Here is a 23,946-nt window from a genome sequence, read left to right on the forward strand (position 1 = left end):
TAGAGAACCAGAAATTTAGAGGACTTCATGTTTTCTTTTATTTATTGTGGACTTCATTTTAGGACAGACATTAATGAGTAGCATCTGTCTATTTAATCAACCAGCTGGAGACAGTGGTTGCTGGCAAATTTAATGCCATTCTTGGTACCTCACTCCACTAGCCAGATTTCCAGATTTTCTGAACAAAAATTTTCACCCTCTTTTCTTGACACATTTCACCACATATATAAGACTAGGTGTCCATTTCCAGTTCTACTGTCTACATTTCTTCCATATTGATATCTCTAAACCAAATCTTCAGAAAATATGTGCAAGCCATATTTCCACATACTTTCTTAGCAATTCTTCGAGAAAGACGTCATCATAAGTGTTTAAGAAGGGATTTCTCAAGCTAGGCAGCTGGGTTTTGAATCAGCTCTTCTGAGTGGTCAATTTTTCCCGGTGTCTTGGTTTCTGCATCTTAAAAATGAATAGATTACTACTGACTTTGTTTAAGGGTGTTCAAAAGAATTGACAGGCAGAAGAGGTGCACAACCATGCCTATCCTTATTATACAACAGCTGCAACCTCTTAGACATTTTGATCTTTATGAAAATGATGATCATTAGAAAGCAGGTAACTTTAGGCAAATTGAGAGTAAAGTTCTTGATACCCTAAAGTTATTCATAAAAGTAAGTCTTTTAGGATATTTCAGTTTTGTTTGTAGGTTTTTAATAGGAGGCTTTATGCTATCTAGGGACCTTGTAGAGTATTTCATGAGGAAAAATGACATTGTTACATTAAAGGATGAAGTTTTACATATATGTAATTTGCAGCATTTGGCTTGATTTCAAGACAAACAGTTCAGTGATACTAAGAAATAGTGCCTCAACGCACAGAAAACACTTATGTAGAAAATGAGATGGGCTAAAATATGAATAGTATGAAATACTTTAAAGAGCAAATCAGAAGAATTTATCCACTACACCGTTGTTAGGGAGAAGTTTCTCACCTGTCACTAAATTGGCTTATCTAATTAATACCATAACTCACATAAGGACCAATTATGGAAGGAAATGACAAATTTAATTATACAGCCTGATATGATATGTCCTGGCACTTGCTTGCGTACTGTTTGGAGAATATCATGTTATTTGTTTCTTTAGAGTGAACTCTGTCCTAATTTCTAAAAACATCCTTCATTTAAAAGAATGTAGATGGGTGGCTCTACATCACAAGTTATTTATTCTTCACTGATTACAATATTTCTCTCTTGTTCTTAACTATCTAAGAGTATCATTCCCTACCTCACTCCATCCCGAACCCTTGGAGGTCTTCTCATACGTTGTCAGATAAAATCATTATCTTATAGATGATCCTTAAGGACATTTTTTCTACATGAGACTTAAAAGCTTATCCCCCCCCTTTTTTTTTAATTATTGTTAATAGAAGGACAGAAGAAAAGAAGAAACACACTTCATGAATTCAAAAAGTCAGCAAAGACTACTCTATTTAAAGAAGACCCATTACTGAAGATAAAAACAAAAAAAATGAACACAGCAGACCAATGTGCCAATAGATGTGTTAGGAATAAAGGACTTCCATTCACTTGCAAGTAAGTTGCTTCATTTTGTTCTTAGGATAATTTTCCAAATATAACATGTGCTTATTACCATCATGGTTTTCGTTTTCTTTTCTTTCTTTTTTTTTTTTTTTCCTAGTCAATGTAATTTGCCCTTAGAATTATAAGCTTGGCTTGAGTTTTAAACCCATTACAACAGAAGACTTAGCTCTCAGTTGGTGGAAATATGAGTAAGGGAGTGCGTATAAACTGATATCTTTTAGAATCCACAATGGCTTTGGTTATAGAATTGATGTTTTCTCCTCTTATAAATAGTTAAACTTTAGGAACTAAAATTCAAATAGATTGACTTTCATCCCTCTAACATTGAAAATGTTCTATTCGGAGTAGACATTGTCTTTATTTTATTTTTCTTGCAAAGGGAGTGAAGGAATTTTCAGAATATAAATTGGGCAACAGCCAAAATTTACTGCAACATATGTCATTGTCTTTAGGGATTTAAATAAAAGGTGTTGAGAGAATTAGATTAAAAACTAGAGGGATTGGTGTCAGCAGCAGAGGCTGTTTAAAAGAGGTTAGGAGTAGTGATGATGAAGTTTTAGGTGAAAAGTGATGGGGATAATTCCCAGAGGCATGAGCAGACTCAAAGAGTGAGTTTTCTTATCTTTTGAAAGTCCCTGTGTAACCTCGCAGGGAAGAATTCCTGACTACTTTGCCAGTGATCCCAGAGGATAAAACTTGGAGTTTTGGGCCATCAAGGTGACAATTTCATCTGAATAGTCTTCTGAACTGCCAGAATAAAATGCATTTCCTAGTTCTTCATAAACATTTACTTCCCTCACTTTCCACGCTTTCATTTTCTATTTCATCCCATGTTTTACAGGATTGAGCATGACACCCTGTGAGTTTTAAACTCTACTCTATTACACTTGGGTCACGACACTTAATGTGAACACAGATTTAGTAATGTCATGGCAAGCGGTCCTAAATTGATCTTGTCTTTCTCAGAGTGTCACGGACCTGCGGACAAAGGACATTGTCAGAACAGGTCTTCAGCTGAGTTAGGGAGAGGAGAGACCGTCTCTTTTCTATTCATTCACAGCTCCTCTGGAAATATGTTTATATCCAAACTGCCACTTTCAGAGAGATATTTCATGGCCAGGGCAATGCGGGATCGACTTTGCAAGTATATCCTTATGTTAGATCATTCTGTTTCTCTCCCTGTTTTTCCTAGAAAAGCTTTGGGATTTTAAAAAATAAATTTGAGAAAACTACTCTCAATCAACATCTTAGCTGTGTAGATTTATGAATATGTTATTCTGGCAACTGATGAAGTTGGATTTATAGTATTTTCCTTTTGGAGTTGGAAGGGCTGGGCAGAGGGAATGGGAGAACCACATGTCATTGTTGGTTTTTAACTCTGGATCTGAATGTACGCTTTCCTGCCTGCATCCACAAGTCCAAGGCAAGTATTGCAACCTTTCTATCTTCACGTTAGTCAGCCGTATGCCTATTAAAATACAAAACAACACAAAACAAAAAACCTTTCCCTTTGTTTTATTTAGGAGAAACTAAAATAAGTTTGCTGCATTAGAGACACATGTGACCTGATTAATAAATCTTTACATATTTCATGTCTATGAGGTTTCATATTTTCCTACCATATTCTGGTTGAGTTAAACTTAGTCTCCAAATTTATGGCAACCTGTACTGAAAACCATATATAATAATACCTGTGGACAGCCAGAGTTCTTCTGCCCAGAAATTGTATCATCCTTCTCATCCATTTAACCCAATATGTGTATATTAACATATGTGTTTGGAATCACTAAATATATTAGTTATTCAGAATTGAATGGGCATACTATGATAGTCTGAAATTAGGTTCTTAATGAATTAAAAGATCTGTTTGCAGACTTGCCATGGACTAGAATCACTGGAAAACAATGGCAAATATGGGACAATGTTTGGAAAATATCAACAAAGCTGTGTGAAAACATCTGTGATTGAGTAGGCACGGGGTGAAACATTTTCAAACACTGTTTTCTCTTGAGAAAGAATCAACAATAATGATTTTTTAGAGATCGAAATACTTCTTTGCTGTGTCAGAAAGATGACCAGAATGCCTGATTCTAAGCTCTTCAGAAAATTGCTCTTCATTAATTAGCTCAAGAGAAGAAAATAGACTTTCCTCTTCTAGCCATGACTAACTAGTATTGGAATTGCCCTCCTGTCATGAACAACCAGAAAACAAGATATAATAAATTCTTGAAACGAAGATGATAATTAAAATAAGGCTAAGAGAAAGACTCTTAAAGTCAAGCTTAAAAGAAGACGCAAGTCATGGAATTTGACAGTTTGGATCCAGTCCTTATGAAGGTGTAAAATGATATATTAGGAAATGCTTTTTTGAGAGAATATGGCATTGTAATGGAAGGAGAGAAAAGAGTAAATGAAGTCAGAAAACTGGAAAGCCTGTCCTCACTTTTCAGAAGGATTTACATTTGTAGTCATAGAGGGAAATCTGGAATGTTCCTGATGGCACTCGTGAGTCATCTGCAAGGTGATCTCAGGTCAAAGTAGTTTATATATGTGTGGTACATTTTTTGTTTTAGTGTGAAGTTAATGTGAGGCTACTGATTCTGTAACTTTAAATTTTCTTTTAAAATGTTTGGTCAGTTTTATTTTTATATGTGTTCTTTATCTAATTATTATGTCTTCAAAGTTGTTTAACACCCTCCTCTCCACACAACCTACAATAGGGAAATAGGGAATTTCACATGTATTGCATTAGCTTACAGTTTACCAGACCAAATTCAAGTCTGTTAGCCAATTCTCTCTTATCAAGTTATTCTGATACAGCCGCAAAAGTATTCTTTTATGATTAGCTCTTAATTATTATTTTAGATGTTAAATGTTCTTATAGATAGGCATTTCAAAATGTCCATATGTAAATCAATGCACAAAGTTTATGAATATATTTTTTGAAGATTTAGATATAAAATAAAATGTAGTAAATACAAAAAAAGATAGGTGAAATATTTTAAAACATCGTTTGCCTTTTAATATTTGTTTTATAAAAGTTATTTTCCCTCATTTAAAAGTACTTAAAAGTTGTCAAAATACTAAGATGTAAATGACTAATTTGAAATATCTAAAGTTTACAAGAAGATTATTTGTTCTCAAAATATATATGGACTCGAAGTAAAAAATCCTATTCTTAGAAAATCTGTGTATTTCTCTTAATTAGATACTTGTACATGGTGACATTGTAATTAGAATGTACACAGCAAGGAGTTTTAATACCATTTTCTTTATGGAAGGAAAACCGTTCGGAATTCCAACATCATTTCCTCTATTGTAAGAAATGGTGACATTTAATATGTTGAAAATTTTATCAAGTACTTTACTATTCTCAGTTCAGAGATTTTTGCATTTATCATTTTGGCTTAAAAATATGTTTATATTGCCCTCTTTGGTTAAACTATGTGCCCATTCTTTAAAACTTGTATAAATAGTAGTATCCCTTCTTTCATTCAGATTTTTTTCCCCCCCCAGGGCCTTTGTTTTTGATAAAACAAGAAAACGATGCCTCTGGTTCCCTGTCAATAGCATGTCAAGTGGAGTGAAAAAAGAATTTGGCCATGAGTTCGACCTCTATGAAAACAAAGGTAACTGGCTTCTCCCTAAATATTTCCTAATGAAATAAAGTATAACATACATGTAATTTCTTGCCACAGTGCTCTTCCCCTGATTTTTCTAATATATACTGGATCTGTTATGCATTCAATTCATCCGTTAAGACAGATGACACTAGCATTTCCCAAGCATATTCAGTATGGTCCTTTTGATTTAAGGTCATTTCCCAAACTTCTTATAATTAGATTATCCCTTCCCTCTGTTCATTTCTAGGAGACTCTCCCAGAACTGGTATTCTCCATGTCATTTCAGAAAGTGCCACCTGAAGTTATTATTTTAAGATATATTATAGTATATTTTGAGCTTACTATAGTATTTTAAATGTTAACAATTTTGGATAACTAATCTAAGTTATAGTCATGATTAATGATTTTTAAAAAATGTGGAGATTGTGAAAAAAATTCGTTGGATCTATTAGTTGGATCTGTTTCTAATTATATTCTTAAAAATCTTTAAAAGAAAAATTGAGACCATATTATTTGTTAATTTGTCTATTTTGGTAGCCTGATATTACATTCACAAGGTATTTACTTTGGTCAAAAGCATAATGATATCAATAAAATAATTGAAGAATGATAAATAAATATGAATTGAACAAAATAAATCTCTCATTCCAATAATAATAATCATGGGCTATATTTATGATAATTTGTACAAATAGTATTTATTTCAATTTTAATGTTTTCTTCAGTCATAGTGTATGTTATTAAATTTTGATATTTGTCAATCTACACAGATATTTTCTTGTTAATAAGGTAGATTTTAAATTAAAATTAATTCATGGTAGAAAATAAGATGCTCTCTAACCCTCCAATAATTCTACAAATCCAAAACATAATTTATAGTCTAGCATAAGACCATCTTTATTCTTATAGGTTATAAGCAAAGATATTGTTCCTATCAAATACTATCATTTGGTAGGAATATACAGCTTATTTCAATTTGATTGCTTTATTATTTAGCAGCTGAAATGTTAGCAAAAATATGGAAAAACATAAGCATAATATAATTATCTCTGTCTTTCACACACACACGCATACATAACCCACATGATTTTTCTGAGATGAAGACAAATTATTTTTATTATTTTAAAGTAACTTCTGAATTCAATATGGGTTTTACAAATGACTTAATTTTTGTTTTTAATATTTTCTTATAATGGGCTGAATATTTGAGCAAATCATTCTGCCAAATTAAGTTTGCCGGGTCAACTAAGTGTAGAGACCTAATCTACCTTAAGTATTTGATTAATCTCTGCAGTTATCCAAGTATATGCTCACAAAATTAAAACTTTTCAATAGTCTCTTCTTGTCTGTTTTGGATTATTCTGAAATGTATTATTTTGAAACTATTAATAGAAGCGTTAGACAAGACATTTTAATATGATTTGAGATAGTTTACAAGAGTTAATTACTTAAAGATTTGAATGGAAATCTCTTTTTCTTTTTCATATATACAGCATATATTACACACAGTTATAACATTTTTGTTTTCTTTTTTTTCTGTTTTTTGCTTCCTCCAATAGACTACATTAGAAACTGCATCATTGGTAAAGGAGGTAGCTACAAGGGAACGGTATCTGTCACTAAGAGTGGCATCAAATGCCAGCCCTGGAATTCCATGATACCACACGAACACAGGTAAGAACAGCATAAAGAAGAGAGGATAGAGCCTCTCTTTTTCTATATGTGTATTAGCAATCTCATGTTAGTCCTTCAGAATAATCCTACAATTCTATATTAATTTAGCTAACTTTCCTGAATTATATCAGGCCAAGGATTATGTGAATTCATGACTGATATTTAGCCAATGATTAACACATTTATCACTAAGATGTGGTTTAACCTTATCCTACCTCAAAATTTCAATTTATAGATCTTGGTGTTTGTGAAGCAGTAATGAACATGTAATTTTTAAATGAGATGTTTCCCTCCCGCCCTTTGCCTTTGAGGAAGTACCTCTGCAGCTGGAGTGGAGTGGCTGACTGTGAGAAATTAGAGATGGATCACATTCTGACCTTACCCAGGGGCCGGATGTTCTCTATCCATGGTGGTTCTCTATCTTGGCTGCACATTAAAATCAGCCGCTATGAGCCCTTAACAAATTCCACCACCCAGGTGTCAACACAGAACAATTAAATCAGAACTTTTGGGGGGAAACCCAGGCACCAGTATTTTTTTAGAGTTCCCCAGGTGATTCCAAAGTACAATCAACATTGAGAACTGCTAAAAACTCATGCCTCAAATTGACCGGCTTTCTCATTGTACCTATTGTCTAATGAGTGGAGAAAACTTCTTATATTTTGGGACTTAATGTCTACACTTAAGAATTGTGTTCATTATAACAGATGAATGCTATTTAAAGATGAGTAAACGATATCCATTGGCTCATTAGTCTGAGAGTTTTAATCATCATGGAGGAGAAACAGATATCTATTACCCACTAGAGAACTAAATATAGCCACAGTTCTCAAGACTTATTTCACAAATAATTTAAACAGGAACTAAAGTCGTTGAAAATAGCTCTCCCAAGTTATTAAATGCATTAGAAGATTTAGTTTTACCATGTGCCACGTACCTTGGTGAGCAGCGTATCTAGTATATCTCATTTAATCCTCCCAAGAACCACATAGTGGGTGGTTTTATTAATTCTATTTTATATGTGATAAAACTGAAGCACAAAGAGCCTTAATAACTTTTCAAGATCATGCACAACTAGTCAATGGTGTGGCCAGACTCTGAGTCCAACTGGTTTCTCTCTATAACCTTTGTTTTTCACACCAAAGCATGAATCACTTAGCTGATCAGTAGGACACATGCTGTGACTTGTTTTTGCAATAGGGCAGTTGACTTTGCCTTAATGAATTCACTTTTTATTCCATTTCATGCCTTTTTGGAGAGCACAATCATGCAAGATGATTTCACTTCGTTAAACAGAGACCAGTTAATTGGCCCACATATAAAAAAAAGAGTTAGTTTCTCCACATTCAGATCAAACCTGTGATCGCAGCCTAATTAACACCAGTTAGTCCATGTCCAAACGAATCAGCTTTACAGAGTTTCAATAACAGAAAACAACTATTTTTCTCCAAAATAGTTACTTCTGATTATACAGGAATATCTCTGAAACACAATATTGTCCTTATATTACAAAAACAAACAATATAATTGATTTTGTCCTCTCACAAGTATTTGCATAGTGGCACTCCTCGCATAGTGAGAAAAACATTTTATTTAAATAGATACATCTATGTTTTTCATGAACAAAGGAATAGCATTGGGAATCAATCCTACCCTAGTCGAGGAGAGTGCACTGGACTGACCCGGTAGAGGTCTTATTTCAACCCAAATTCTCTATGATTGTGATTTTCTGCTAGGGGAGTGCATGTGAAATAGATCTCCCTGGGAACAGGCTTCCCAGTCCAATCAGCTCTTTTACCAGCAAACAATTCCTTGTGATATAGAGGTTTAGGGCTGAGAGGATCGTGTGCACTGATAATTAAAAAAATATAAAAAAATTAATTCAAAGGGAGCAACACAATTATAATCAATTAACAGCTTATTGGAATATCTGCTTGATAACTTTAACACTTAGCTTTAACACTTTAAGTGTTAACTAAAGATTCACTTTATGGGAAATGGAAAAAGAAATACATATATGTCTCTGTCTAGAGGAGTGATTTATTGTTGACTCCCTAAATTAAAATATTTTACAAGTGGCTTAATAGGAAGATGATGATAGATGATGAAATTAGTATAGAAGCTTAACCGGAAAATCAAGTGACCTGATATCTACATCTCTATCCTTCATTGGCCACCCAGCATTCATTAATGAAGCAGATGATGGACTAGATCAAGTTTCCTATGAACACAGTTTATATTAAAAGAAAAGGAAAGGTGGCTATCACCCAGAAGATCTAATTTATATTTCAAGGTGCATTTGGATATAACTCAATTTTAAATATTTCTTCACTTATCTCTTAAAGCCTTGCTAACAAGGACAAAGAACCAAAAATAGTATGTATGTGAATAAAAGTTTGTTATAGAGCCTACTGACTGGCACATGACTTGGGTGTAACAGGTTCTCATAAACATTTGTTGAATGGAAACGAATAAGTGAAAAGAGTGGGTCTAGACTGCATCCCTTGGTCAAGTATGGGATGCTAAGTTCTATCAGAAAAATTAGTACTTCATTTTAAATTTACTATGAAAAATTGGAGAACTGACAAAAATCAAAGAAAATAAATTTCAAGCAATAGAATAAACAAAAGGTGTCCTAAATTACTCTGGAATAATAGGACTAAAACTAAGACAAAAGATGACTTTTTTTTTCTTTTGAAAATTGTTAGGAACTGTGAAATCATAATGAGCTTTAATTGTAATTATACTTTTTGTCAATCACATGGCCTAATGTCTAATTTTTATTTTCCCAAATTTAGAATGCTAGTGAAGTAAGGCTATAAACTTTTTTGTCTAAAGACATTTTGGAGTTTAATAATGTCTATAATACTTAATAGGTACCTTGAAAATGTTTGGTTATTAGTAAGTCTCTTAGAATGTCTCTTGTGACCAATAATTTCTAATTTCGAAGGACTTAAGTCTGGTATATTTCATGTCCAAATAAAATAATTTCATTGCAAAATGTTGCTTAGTATTCAATGCATGTCCGTATTCATTTTGTTTCACAAAACAAACAAACGAAAACAAACGAACAAAAAAGATGATTTATTAATTAGAAATTTCAGTGGGTAGGGGACTCATTTGAGTGGTATTTACCAGAAGACTAAAATCCTTGGATTTTAATTTAAGTACTGTTTAGAACTCAGAGATCAGTAAAAGTAGAAATAAGGCATTATAGCAAAAATTGAACTTAACATTGAAAATGTAATTAGATTTTCAATACAGTATTTACTAGCATTACCTACAGATATATATTCTTGCTTCATGATATTTTTGTGTGTCATCTACTAGACAAATGCAGCATCACTGAGGCCAGTGCCACAAGCAGTACAAAAGAATAAAAAAGGCTTTGGATTTGTCTGATGTTGTGTTGAAATACTTTATGCTGGTAACAAAACTATGACCAGGACATTAAAGATTTTAACTAAAGTGTATTTCAGTCTCTGCATCCAGTGGCCTAATGAACTAAGTAAACCTGGAAACACCAAGTCCCAGTCACAATGAAAATTACTAAAAGTTTTTAACAGAATAGCACTTCTGTTTTTTACTATGACAGAGTAGACTACTAAGTAGTGTGTGCTTAATAATAGTTAGTATTTATTAAGTGTCAATGACTCTGTCATCTGTTAGAACTTCTCAAAACAACCATATAAGATGTAAGATGTTATAAGTTATGGTTACACTCAGTATACCGGTGAGCTAACAGGCTAAGAGGCTGAAGTACCTGTTCAGTCTCCAGTTAGTGAGCAAGAGAGCTGAAATTTGAGACCAGGTTTAATTTGATTCTAGATCCTTTGTTCCTGTTACTTCATCAATCTGTTTCTCAATTGTGCAGAAAATAGGGGGGGTATTCTTCAAAATAAAGGCAATAATCAAACAAGTAATTATGTTGGATAAGCAGTGTAATAGTGAGATTTCAAGACTGATTGCAGTATTTCTTCTATTCTCTCTTAACTGGCCTCACTCAGTCACTAGCTGTCTTTGCATGGAGCTTTGAAATTGTGGTTCAAAAAATGTCAGTTAGGTCCTCAAATGATTGGTTCTTCACAAATCCAGAGATGAGTCACTTTTAACCATGCTGAATATTGGGAATTCAGTTAACTAAACGTTAACAAAATTTAAGTAGTTTAAGAATGGATGAAAATGATAATTCAGGTTAATATATATGGAGATCTGAGTTAGAATAAAGGATTTCTCTACTTTCAGGGAAAACATACCCGCTACTTAGTAAAATTAATAGACCACAACTAAAGTTGCATGTGCTTATACTGTAATGATTATCATTTTAAAACTAGCTTTTTGCCTTCGAGCTATCGGGGTAAAGACCTACAGGAAAACTACTGTCGAAATCCTCGAGGGGAAGAAGGGGGACCTTGGTGTTTCACAAGCAATCCAGAGGTACGCTACGAAGTCTGTGACATTCCTCAGTGTTCAGAAGGTAAATGAGCCTGAATGCCGTGGGGGGCACTCTGCCCCTCCTTTCTGTAGAACTGCAACTCACATTAAAGGTTAACAGAAACGAATCAAATCCTGATAAATATGTTCATTCAAGTGCAACTATAGTTGATTATTTGAGAATTTTACTCAAAATTTTAAAACCTGATTATCACCAGCTTATTGCAAAATAATGGAGCAAGTCATCAGTTTGAGTTTCAACAGAGCCTAAGGCATCCTTCTGGGGAGAATAAAAGTTTGGGCTTCTTCATTTACTGTCTTGAGGTCACATACCTCAAAATCCGTTCCCACACATCACCTGAAAGGAGCCGAATGAAACGTAGCCCTTTCTGAGTAAAGCTAATTCTCTATTCATCCAGCTCCTGCTTCCACAGAAATTTTGTCAAACCTACTCTGAAGTGCTGTGGCAAGTGTTTATAGACCTGGAAGAGAATATGGGGGGAAGTCACTGGAATTTGATACCCTTGTGTGCCTTTGGGTGAAAAATGTGACTAGAACCAAATCTGATACATAGACTAGAACACCACTGAGAATAGTATCTGAAGAGATCAAAGCGGGAGATCCCAAGCTGTCTTGAAGGCAGACACCCTAAATCCATTCTATGTTTTACCTCCTCTCACAGCATAAGAGGGCACTGTCCTTACTTTTTCAGGGGAAACTGAATGACTGACAAGAAGAAGGAGTAACCATTTCAGCATTGTATGTGGTTTCATTTTTTTTTTTAGTTACCTGGCTACCTAATAGCTGGCTTTTTAGTTCTGTCAGAAACTAAAAATCTAAAAATCCAAATGAAACATGGATTAAATTCTGATAGAAATTTAGTAAGATTTGAAGTACTTGTGGGGGGGGGGTCTGCTGAAGTGCTGTCCAGTTTTTATAGTAAGATATCTTACCTGTTTGTTGTTAACCAGGTTGGGGAAGAAATATTTCTCCCATAAATATCCATTTAATATCAGGTTGATATTTATCACATAAAAAGATGATCGTTAGTTAATTGTCACAGAGAAGGTGAATTTATTTTCTGTTGTTAGTTAATTTAAAGTTCTTGACTTCATGTGCTAGATCCAGTTCTATCTTTGTTTGTAAATTCTTACTTTCCATTCCATATCATATTCTGTTCACTATAACTTCTTCATTGTTTTCTTTTCTTTTAAAAATAATAAACTGATCTGTGATAACGTTATGAACAAGTCTGTTTTGTATGAATAAGTCTGTCATCAATGTTTGTCTTAAATTTACACATGGAAGAAAATTACCTACTTTTTGGGAACTGTCCATTATCACAGTTTACTGAGGTTGAAAGTCATTGCAACTTCTGTTACTGGTTTTGTTTGACCTGAGAAAGTGTTTTCAAGGGACGGTAACATGTTCAAATTTTAGACAGCTTAGATTTATGTGACCTGCTTACTCTGTGTGAGAATGTGATTTTTCAACCTCTGGTTTATAAGAACCTTCATCAAAATACACTAGCATAGATCTGGACTGATAGTCAACGTAGAATAAATGTGCTAGAAGTAATTGTAAAAGTCCTATTTCCAGTTATCCTTATCTCATTCGATTATACGTCTCTAATATCTTTTAGTCATTTGAGGTCATTGCATCCCCTTTGGAAAAGAACCTTTCTCATTAGGTTAATGTTACATGATGCTACTGGTTACTGTGGCACTAAAGGTTGCAGCTATGTGTTTTCTGGAAACAGTTAGACATCTGACATGAATAGAATAACCCTCCTGTGAGAGAAGTGAATGAGCACCTGCCCTATAGGCTAAACATATTTCAGTGCATGTGAGTTGAGCTGTGTTATTTAAATTCACATTATAATGAACAATGTTTTAGCAGGATTTTAATAAAGAAGATCTAAAATAAGAAGCATTGTCAATACATTAATAAAGAAAAACAGCTATTTATAAAATAAACAATATAAACATATACAAAATACTGTACATATGAAATAAATTCCTATTAAAATACAAATCTAAGTGAGAAACCTCAAAATCCAGAATGATTGAATAATATAATGGGTGAGCCATTTTTTTTTCAATCTATGGATCTTAATTTATTAAATGGCAAGTTCAAAGGTTACATCATTATGGATGAGGTAGTAATGAGCAAATCATTTTGTATATTTAAAATTAAGCAAGAAAAATAACTGGTGAAATTTTGAACTGTTGTTTTGAAAAAGACATGTAAAACACTATATATTTTTTGAAATATTTATAACAATCAAACTCGGCTAAATAATTGTCTGAAATTTGTTTGAAAGTTTGGTTCGTAAAAGATATATACAGACCTGATGTCCAGTGAATAATATTATTTTCTTATAATTTAAAACTGTAAAATATATTAAGCATTCCAAAAGAAAATGAGTACTCTTATCTCATTTAAAACCTTATATAATTCTATAAAGAAAAGAGGACCATTAATGTTTGATTCAAAGATTATAGAAAACTGAGGTACATAAAATCCAATTTCTTGTTTAAACATTTGCTTAGGATTAAACATAAAGCCATCACCAGTCATTGGAACAGATGTCTTTTTGATTATTTTCAAATATTTAAGCAAATTTTATTAAGCCATAATCATTATTTTTTAATACCCTATACTTAAAATCCCAGATAATACTGCCAAAATCCTACGTGTGTAATTCCGTATTCTGTGTGGAAAAAGACTTTTAAAAACAAAGATAAATATAACCATTATTTATAAATGTGGATTTGTGGGACTATCCATATTTTAAACATTCATTTTTTTCTTAAGTAATCACTAGCATGGATTTTTTTCTGAGATAATTGCAAAATATCTGTTTTAGTCTGTAAACTCAGATCACTTGTAGTTTTATGATTGAGAAAAATGGAACACGATAGTTTTTGAGGGAGTTGGTTAGTATGATAAGAAAGATGTTACGTATATCCTACTTATGTTACAATTTATGTGTAGTTTTGTAGTTTTGTACTACTGTTTAGGTCAGAACTATGTTTAGAAAAAATACTGTACTTATGAATAGAAATATTTATTTAGTTTCTGTTTATGTGATCTGGGACAGCATTTTACTTTTTTATTTATTTGTTTTAAAGGGCAGAACTTGCCAGAAGGGTTAAATAATACACTGGCTACAATAAAGAGAGCTCAAAGAAAACAGAGCAGGAGGGGCAATCTTTACCCCTTATACTGTTGTGTAGATCATACTTCACCCGGTTCCTTGAGTAGGTAGACTTGCTTTCCACCTGTACTGCTTACCGTGGAGCTGGGGCAACTTAGAAGGTTCTTAGAATTCTGGAAGTTTGAAAAGTGACCATGAGTTGCAAATTTGGCTTTCTGGAGGTAATTTTTTATGACAAACCTGGTGGTTTGATGGAATGCTGAAACAACAGCTTTTAAGCCTTGGATAAGAATAGCCAATCTATTTCCTTTCCCATGGCTCCTTTTTCATATCCTTCAACTGGTGGAACGCCAATAAGAAGGCAACTTACTGTTGTAAACAAGAGGGCAAAGAGCAGTTGGGACAATGTTGAAAAAGTCAGGGGATTGGCTTTCTGAAATTATTGTTATCAGTCTGTATTTAAGTATGACCAGTTAAAATATATAGGCAACATGCTAAAATATGTAGGCCAAAAGGGCAATTAGAGAGAATGAAATGAACACTGGGCTGTGGGTCAGAAGACCTCTGTTCCAGACACTGGTTTGACATTTTCTGTTTTAGGTAAGTCCCTTAAAACTTTTGTAAGCCCTTTTTTTCCTAACTGTACCAACCAAATCTCTTTGTAAATGTTAAAAGTATTGAATAATAAAAGACTATGTAACTAGAATATATTTAGCATCTCAGTTCTATCACAAAATACATTTAATTCCCACCCCAACAACAACTTTTATTGCCTACCAAAATCGAACATTATTCTTATTAACTTTTATTATTTTTAAAAATCTCGCTACGTCTACAAACTGTCTCCATATTTATCTCTTCACTTTACTATAAACATAATATAATAATTCATGTTAGTGTACTATTTTGTGTTATTTTGCCCTTTTATAGCTTATCCAAATCTCACCCATCCTTCAAGGACCACATAAAATCCATTCTCTTCTAAAAAGCCATTACTGCCAAACACTTAAAACTTTTAGAATAGAACAAATTATCTACAAACTTGCTACTCAACATGAGATCCAAGGACCAGATGCATCAACATGCCCTGGAAGCTTGTTATTAATGCCCCAGCCCTGATCCTCTGAATCAGAACGTGCCCTTTAACAAGATTTCTTTCTTTCTTTCTTTCTTTCTTTCTTTCTTTCTTTCTTTCTTTCTTTCTTTCTTTCTTTCTTTCTTTCTTTCTTTCTTTCTTTCTTCCTTCCTTCCTTCCTTCCTTCCTTCCTTCCTTCCTTCCTTCCTTCCTTCCTTCCTTCCTTCCTTTCTTTCTTTTTTCCTTTAACAAGATTTCAAAGTGACTTTTTATGCACTTAAAGTTTGGAGAATCATGGGTCTGCTTCATTCAATTTGGAAAGTGAATTAGAAAATTAAAAACCCTGAAGTCCAGGAAAATGTTTTTTTTTAATCATCCCCAGAATACAGCGTCCTAGAAAATAAGTTTATTTACTCCCATTAGAAAGAGATATACTCTTATAAACTGCATTTGCAGAATAGGTATATTCTGATTCCTGAGTAATTGTGTATGTGGATACTTATGTCTTATGTATGACCATAGTATTTTTCCATTCAATACAAAGGAGCATACAACAATGATAAATGTCACATCATTTTCTGTGAAGATACCAAACCTTATGTCCTTTAAGAAGAAGAAACTAAATAATCTGTGCCTCATGGAAAGCTGAAATGTGATAATGCATAAACTATACTGAACGTTTCCATGTGGAAATGACCTTGGCCAAACAGAGAACCTTTATCAATATACTCTTGGACCCCTCTCATTTACAGTTCAAGAGCTTACCGACTGTAGTCTGGGGAATCTCAGTATCAAATAAGAGGATCTGAATTGGTCCTTTGTGTTCGTTCACAGGTTTCAACCTACATGTACAGAAGTAGATGGATCAAGCTAAATGGTCTCATGTTTTAGAAAGTTAATAGTTAATGTCTTATTAGATTACAAAAGTCAAAGATTCAAAAGTGATTATTCTAATATTGTATCCCAAATTATTACAAATGCTCGTTAGGCTAGATGCCAGTAGATAAAACTAAACATTGATATCTTTGCTCCCTTTCAGCTAAAGTTAGATGATCAATAATCACAAGATACAAATGATGTGTTTGGGGAAATTTGCCTGATTCATAGGAAAGCGAAGCGATGATTTATTCCACAGGATGCCTGCTGTGCTACAAATCAACCTGTCCGTTGGAGAAGTCTCTTTTCCAGCTAGTTGATATGACTCAGAGTTTTCAGTGTGATATAAGAGGCCAGCCAGAAGAGAACTATTAACCACACAAAATCATCAGTAAGGTCCTGCATAATTAGATCAGCTTATACATTTTAAAAGTAGTGAATACAAGAAGTTCAGTAGCAGGTCAGATTCTATCCTAAGCTAGATAAGAATGTTAGCCTGCCGAGTTATTCAACGTGGACGTTCACTGACAGAAAGGAGTTGTGGTATCTTCTTTTAAAATATCCATGTTCTTTGAATAGTACCAGATTTCTGTCCAAAATTGGTCTCTCCACTCTATCTGGTCCTGATGTTGGCATTAGCTGTGGGAGTACACTGTGTACTCATTTTAAAAGTTGTGTATTTTCTACGTATGCGATTGGAGGTTAAATTGAGAGAGGAGCGTATTGTACTGACAGTATAGATACTGATATCCTGGCATTTTAGACCAACAGGGAAAATCCTCAAGGTTCTGCCTTATATTTCCAGTTTCTGGATACCTTTCAGTTATTGGAACATTAGAAAGGTAGCATCCTGGCCTTATGGTAAATCTGTCTGACACTGAGTACAAAAACCCACTTAAGCTATATGAGCAGTTTTGTAAGGAGTATTTCATGTCACTCTTTATGGACATTAGGCTCTAATTTAAAGTTAAAGTGAGATGTAAGGGTTTCTAAAAATCACTTTGCTAAACAGGTGATTTACTGTTCTTTAAATGGAACAGTGATGGGCTTGATTTTTCTGTCAGAAGCAATTAACATGCCATACTTTAATTTTATTAGTTGAATGCATGACCTGCAATGGGGAAAGTTACCGAGGTCCCATGGATCATACAGAATCAGGCAAGATTTGTCAGCGCTGGGATCATCAGACGCCACATCGGCACAAATTCTTGCCAGAAAGGTAAAAGACGACCAACTCATGCCTCCGATGACTCTTTTTACAAACTGTTATTCGCTCCATGAAAAACTGCCGTATAAATCTTTGTATGATGTTATCTGGAAAGTCTTGGGCAAAGGGATTTATGATGAGGTACATGAGAATGATGGCTGCACTTTCAACTGGGCTTGGCTGACTAGATTACGATTCCAGAAATCAGGATGGTCTGGGACACAGGAGCAACAGTGGGATGTGGAAAGGAAGCATGAACAGGAAAAAGACAGAGGCCCATTCGGTAATGACCACTCTGACAAGTTTGAGCTGTAGCAGGAGGTGTTATTGCCAAATATAAGCCCATCTCCTAGAGCCACATCTTCAGTGACTTAGGTCAAATGGGCTCATATGTGTGACAATATGACAGAGGTCATTCCCATAGAAAGGGAATGAGATGGTAGAGCAGACAGTTCTTTAGCTGCTTTATTCTGGTGTATTTTGAGATTGCCAGTCTGGAGAAGTCAGAAGTAGGTGTTGAGCTTAAATGGTTAAAAAAACAAAAAGTCTACTTTGGCCCATTCATTTCACATGAAACATTTTAGTTGAAAAACAAATTCTCTTATTTTTATTATAAAAAATAAAAATACAAATAATTGCAGAGAAAACTCTATCCCTGCCTTTGTCTGGAAATTGCTGAAAGGTAATTTTGTCCTTTCTTCTTTCTCTTTTCGTTTATAGTTCTTCCAAATGAAATTAAAACTCTGCTTTATTTTTAAGTGCATCTCTCGTCTTTCAAGTGAGAGCAGAAGGGACATGGTAGCAATTAAAAGGAAGTCACCAATTCGGGCCCCTGTTAATTTAAAGGGAGGAGGGAGTATAGAGAAAGTGGTGTGATGGTTTGTCTCTTGCTCTGGTGGAGGTTAGGGCATGACCTATAAAGGTCTCTAGTTCCAGAATTGAGCTATCATTAGTAACAGAGCTATTGAAACCTATCTTTCAGTTTAAACTTTAAGCCTGCCATCGAAGAGGACCTGTTTTCTTAATGAGCATTTAACATGAGGTCATGTTTATGTAATCTATCCTTAATTGGGCTTTGTGAAAAGGGGATTTGGTTTGGGACCTCGCTATACTTGGTAGAATATAAAAGTTAATAGATTCAATAGTCCATTATTAGGCGTCCTCATCAGGTAAAACACACAGGACCTGTTTTTTCCCCAACTGGTAGTATCCGAGCTACATCAAAAGTTACTTTGTGAGCTGAGGGCTGGGTGGTGTTTCCAGGCAGATTTACATGACACTTTTCTTCGTGTGGTTTGCAGATATCCCGACAAGGGCTTTGATGATAATTATTGCCGCAATCCTGACGGCAAGCCGAGGCCATGGTGCTACACTCTTGACCCTGACACCCCTTGGGAGTACTGTGCAATTAAAATGTGCGGTAAGTTAGGATCAAATTTATTGCTTCCTTTTCCTCTCAGACTAGATCTAAGCAGGTGGTTATTAGTGAGACAGGTTAACAACTATTTTACTTGATGTTTTAATGTGTGTAGGTTTTAATATTTTAAAATGTGTTACATAATCCTACACAAACTTTTGAATTTCAGAGAGCCATTATTTTGTAAGAGGTAAATATGCAAGTGCACACATATCCACAAAACTTTTATACTTATTGCAAAGCGTAAGCATGCTCATGTTATCAAGAAATAGAAAAAAAAATCCAGAGTATGAGGAAAAGATCAGGGATGATATGCAGAATCATAATGCCATTAGGGCTGGAAAAGTTAGGACCTTAGATGCTTACCTTCCAGTCCTGTATCCTTTCCTTACCTGTATCTGTCCTCCCCAGACATAACATGAGCCATCAAGTGACTGTGAGTCTCTTCTGGTGCATGATAGAGGCTGCAATGGAGAAGTAGAAGTCTAGTGGAAGATTCTCACAGACAGCTTTCATCTCTAGCAGCTGATCCCTACTTCTATGGCTGTCCTTGCACACAGCCTGCATTCTGTTCCAACCTGTCTTTTCACAGTCCTATAGTCCTTTTCTATATACTGTCCTTTATCCCACCCTCCTGAATTTATGATAAAAAGCTTCTTTTCTCACTTGTTTTGTGGTATCCCTTCAAATCTGTATACTTGGTCTTCTCCATGGTCAACTCACACATTTTTACTCTTCTCTGAATTTATACTATTGGATAGTAATTAGATATAGATATGCTTTTATTTCTATGAGTACAGGTCTTGTTTATTCAACTGAATCTTAAAATGCTTTAAGACCAGTAGAATTACATAAATTTAGTAATTAAGTAATAATGTTATAAATTGACTTGATAATATAGTTATATCTTTATATATGTGTATATATTATATATTAGATAGTATCTATGTATTAGATATATCCATATATATGTATGTGTATATATATATATGTGTGTATATATATATGTGTGTGTATATATATATATATATATATATATATAGAGAGAGAGAGAGAGAGAGAGAGAGAGAGAGAGAGAGAGATAATATACATATAATCAGATACCAGCATCCAGAATGATAACTATACAACTATGAGGATAGTGACATGTATTTGTGTATTTCCCTAGAACAGCAGAATATTCCTTAGAACAAACCTAATTTAGTGTTATCTACCATATGATACTGCCAAGGTAAATCTCTCTCCACTTAGACCTGATAATAAAAGGAAGTGTTTTGGGCGACTCAAATAAAGCCCATAGAAAGGGGATGTGTCTGGCATACGTGAAATAACTGCAGAATCTGGAAGGCTTTTAATGTGAACAGAATGTTCCAAAGAAATTGAATCATCTGTTTGGTCCTTTAAAATCAAAGATGAGTCCTGTGACAGTGTTTCTCTATATAGGTTGAATTAGATTCACCAGTTGACTTTTTAAATCTTGTTCATCTTTCCATCATTTTAAACTATTCAGGTACAGTAACCCAACTGTTTTCCTTCCATTTTATTGTTATGTGTGTGTTAGGTACTCTTATAAATTGTCTCTGGAATAAGACCAGTATAAATACACACACACACACACACACACACACACACACAGACACACGCACACACATACCTGCACGTTCAACTTCCATTGGGCACACACACACCAAAAATATCCAAGTGTTGCCTTTCTCTTCGTTTTCCAACCAATCTTGGGTTATTTTTAAAAGACATTGGGAGAAGAAATAAATAGAATATAACACTTCTTAACTATTATATAGATATTTTTTCCCTTTCTGTCCAAGGAGGAGTTGGCTAATTATGCAAGTGACTTACAATAATTCTGATGGCTTTGTTAAACAGAGGGTGGTATTTATAGGATTTTAATTCTACGAAAATGGTGATAGAAGCCAAACCTAAACAGTTAAGAATAAAATAATCATTTGAGCTTTGGGAATATTTTAGAAGTAATTTATTACAGGGAAATTTTAGTTTGTGAAATTATAGAGAGACTACACTTTCATTCAAATAAATAAAAGTTGACATTTTGGAATTCTGGAAAGTATGAGATAATGTTTTATGAATATTCTTCCAAATATTTTGGCTTTCATATACAGTAAAACCTATAATAAAGTTCTCAGGTCCTTAGAAATCCCAGTGTTTCCTACCACATGACCCTCTACATAATATGTCAGTTTACTTCTTCAAGCTTTCTGTTACGTTGAGCCTGTGACCTCTACACCCTCTTGTAAAGAGCTTGCTTGATTAGGTCTGCTCTGCCTAGGGTAATTTTCCTTTAATTAATTCAAAGTCAACTGATTAGGGACTTTAATTACATTGGCAAAAATCTCATTTTTGTGAAGCTAATATAAGCTAATAAGCTAATAATCAGGGTGACTCTCCCATGATATTCACAAGTTCCACCCACACTTAAGAGGAGGGAGTTATACAGAGTATACACTGGTGGGTGGCAATCTTGGTTTCCACTGCAGTCTGCATACCACACACATATTTACATGCACTGGTTGTAACAGAATATTATCACTTTTTATTTGTATCATTCAGTTCATAGGCGGGCTTTGTGGTTATCTATGAGTCCTGACTGCTTGAATTCATTCTGAGTTTTCAATGTTTGAAGAAATAAATAAGAGTTGATTATGTCACTTATCCCCTCTACAGTTGAAGGAGGGTTTTTAAACTCTTGTTTCATTATATGATATCTGTATTAAAAAATGACAATTGCCACTATTTATTTAACACCTACAGAGAGGTGCTTTCCACCTATTATCAATAATCCTGATTTCAGTTTTACAAAATGGCTGTGATTATGCCAGTGAGGGAAGATGGGTGGAGTATCACTGCAATATTCAAGATATGGTAATTAGGTTGATATAGGTAGGGATGAGCTGAAAACAGAGAAATGGAAGAAGATAAAAAAAGATAAGATTGATGTGAGGCAGATCCAGTAGGAGCCAAAAGTGGCTCATCCAGTTCCCATGAGAAACCCTGAAATATTAAGCAGCGAGTGGTCTTATCTGATGTTTTGTGATCTAGAATAGTAGTCTCCAAATTGGTGTCAATGACACCCCAGGGAGCACAATGACTCTCCTGAAGGTCTGTGGGCATGGATAGCTCAAAGGGCTTAAATTCTGCCTCCTCTACTTCAGTGTAAATTCTTTCCTAAAGTCTTCTGCTTAAGATGCATGTTTTCCTAAGGAGTCACTCAAGGTCAACATCCTACCTTCCCATTCACAACCACTGTTTCCTACTTTATTGAGCAAAGGCAGACTGCATTCCCTCCTGAATTTTAATGTGGTGCATTGTCCTGGCGTGTAAAAACCTTGGGGGGCACTAAACAAAGAGATCTTTGAAAATACTGTACACATTGTTTATCATTTATATACTGGTTCCAACAATTATATAATTTGAATATATACACATGTATGTATACATACACATATATACACACATATATATGAGTGTATATATATACATATATACATATATACATGTCTGTGTTTATGTGTATGTGCGTGTTTAGTGAATGTGTGTATTTATCTCTTAGTATTTTGTAATCCAAGAAATTTTTTAAAATTAATTTCAATATACAAAAATCTTTCAGAAAAGTATGATGGGGCAAAGAATAAAAGACTCTCCAACAAAATAAAATACATCAGAATAACATTCTTTTAGTGAAAGGAGAAAAAACAAAGAAACAAAAAGCCAACAACATTTGAAGGCCACTGATCTAGAAGAATTATTATACACGCCGAGTAATTGGCATGGGGAGAGCTGAGGAAAGAGGCAGGTGGGTCTGATAAGATCTGATTTCAATAGGCCAGTAAGAAATAAAGAGAATGTGAACAAAGGCAGTAAGCTGCGCGGATAGCAGGGTGAGGAAGGATATGAACAATATTAAAGAGGTAGAATGTCCAGGATATAATGACAACTTGGATGTAGTGGGAGATGACATAGAGAAAGAGAAAAAGTCTAAAATATTTTCTACATTATTGGGATGCAAATTTGAGAGAATTATAAATTTGAGGAGAGAGATAATAAGTTTAGGTCTGCTTGTCTTGACGTGTGTGCTCATAGCACAGCTAAGTTCAGTCTTCTCTGAAGGTCATGCAAAGTCATACGTAAATACTAGTGATAGTGAACGCCTTGGGCATAGCAGCAATCCCAGGGAGTACAAGAACACACAAAGCAGGTTGTTTGTCCCTTTTCTATAGGACTCATTCAATAAATATGTTTTGAGTAGCTCGTATATATCAAATGCTTTTCTCAATGCTAGGGATATAGAAGCGAACAAAACAGACCAAAGTCTCTGTAATACAATTGAAATTTCAGAGTTGCAGCATGAACTAGTCAAGTGAAAGCTGACATTGCCTTGACATAAGGATATTCACACCTTTCTGAATCAAGGTTTTGCATACTGCTGTCAGTTGCTTTTATTTGTTAAAAAGCGGAATGAACCAGGAATTTGTTCTTGTCAGTTTGCTTCCAACCTTTTAATCTTACAATCTGTGTATCACAGAAAATGAAGGATGAACGTTGCTTATCACCTGACAATTGTGTGCCAGGGTGTTTCAGGACAGGCCTTCTCGGTTTTGATACCACATTCCTCAGGAGGTGTTGCCTACCCACACGGATGCAGCACACATATACTCTGGCTGTATAACTTTTCACAGGCTTCCAGGTATATGGAATTTTAAGACATTGCAAACACATAACAAGATTGGAGGTCCTGAATAGTGCCTAAATAAGTACTGACTTTCTTATGGTTTTCCTCTGTAATGACTTTATATTCTGAAAAACAGTTCATTCTAGAGATTAGTTCACAGCTTTTCAGGAAG

General features: G+C 34.4%; 1 protein-coding gene across 2 annotated transcripts in view; it reads left to right on the forward strand.

Moving 5' to 3' along the window:
• The window catches only part of HGF (hepatocyte growth factor), a 70,952-nt gene that overhangs the window by 5,966 nt on the left and 41,040 nt on the right, over positions 1-23,946 (forward strand). Inside the window, exons 3-8 of one of the 2 annotated variants that reach the window (XM_033088901.1) lie at positions 1,429-1,594; positions 5,120-5,232; positions 6,786-6,900; positions 11,250-11,377; positions 17,544-17,664; positions 18,954-19,072. In XM_033088901.1, the coding sequence (XP_032944792.1) occupies positions 1,429-1,594; positions 5,120-5,232; positions 6,786-6,900; positions 11,250-11,377; positions 17,544-17,664; positions 18,954-19,072 (762 nt within the window). Of the gene's footprint in view, positions 1-1,428; positions 1,595-5,119; positions 5,233-6,785; positions 6,901-11,234; positions 11,378-17,543; positions 17,665-18,953; positions 19,073-23,946 lie in introns of both variants that reach the window. The other variant, XM_033088900.1, reaches the window with a different exon arrangement.

Source organism: Rhinolophus ferrumequinum, chromosome 20, assembly GCF_004115265.2.
Source record: "Rhinolophus ferrumequinum isolate MPI-CBG mRhiFer1 chromosome 20, mRhiFer1_v1.p, whole genome shotgun sequence".
In the NCBI taxonomy this organism is placed as follows: domain Eukaryota; kingdom Metazoa; phylum Chordata; class Mammalia; order Chiroptera; family Rhinolophidae; genus Rhinolophus; species Rhinolophus ferrumequinum.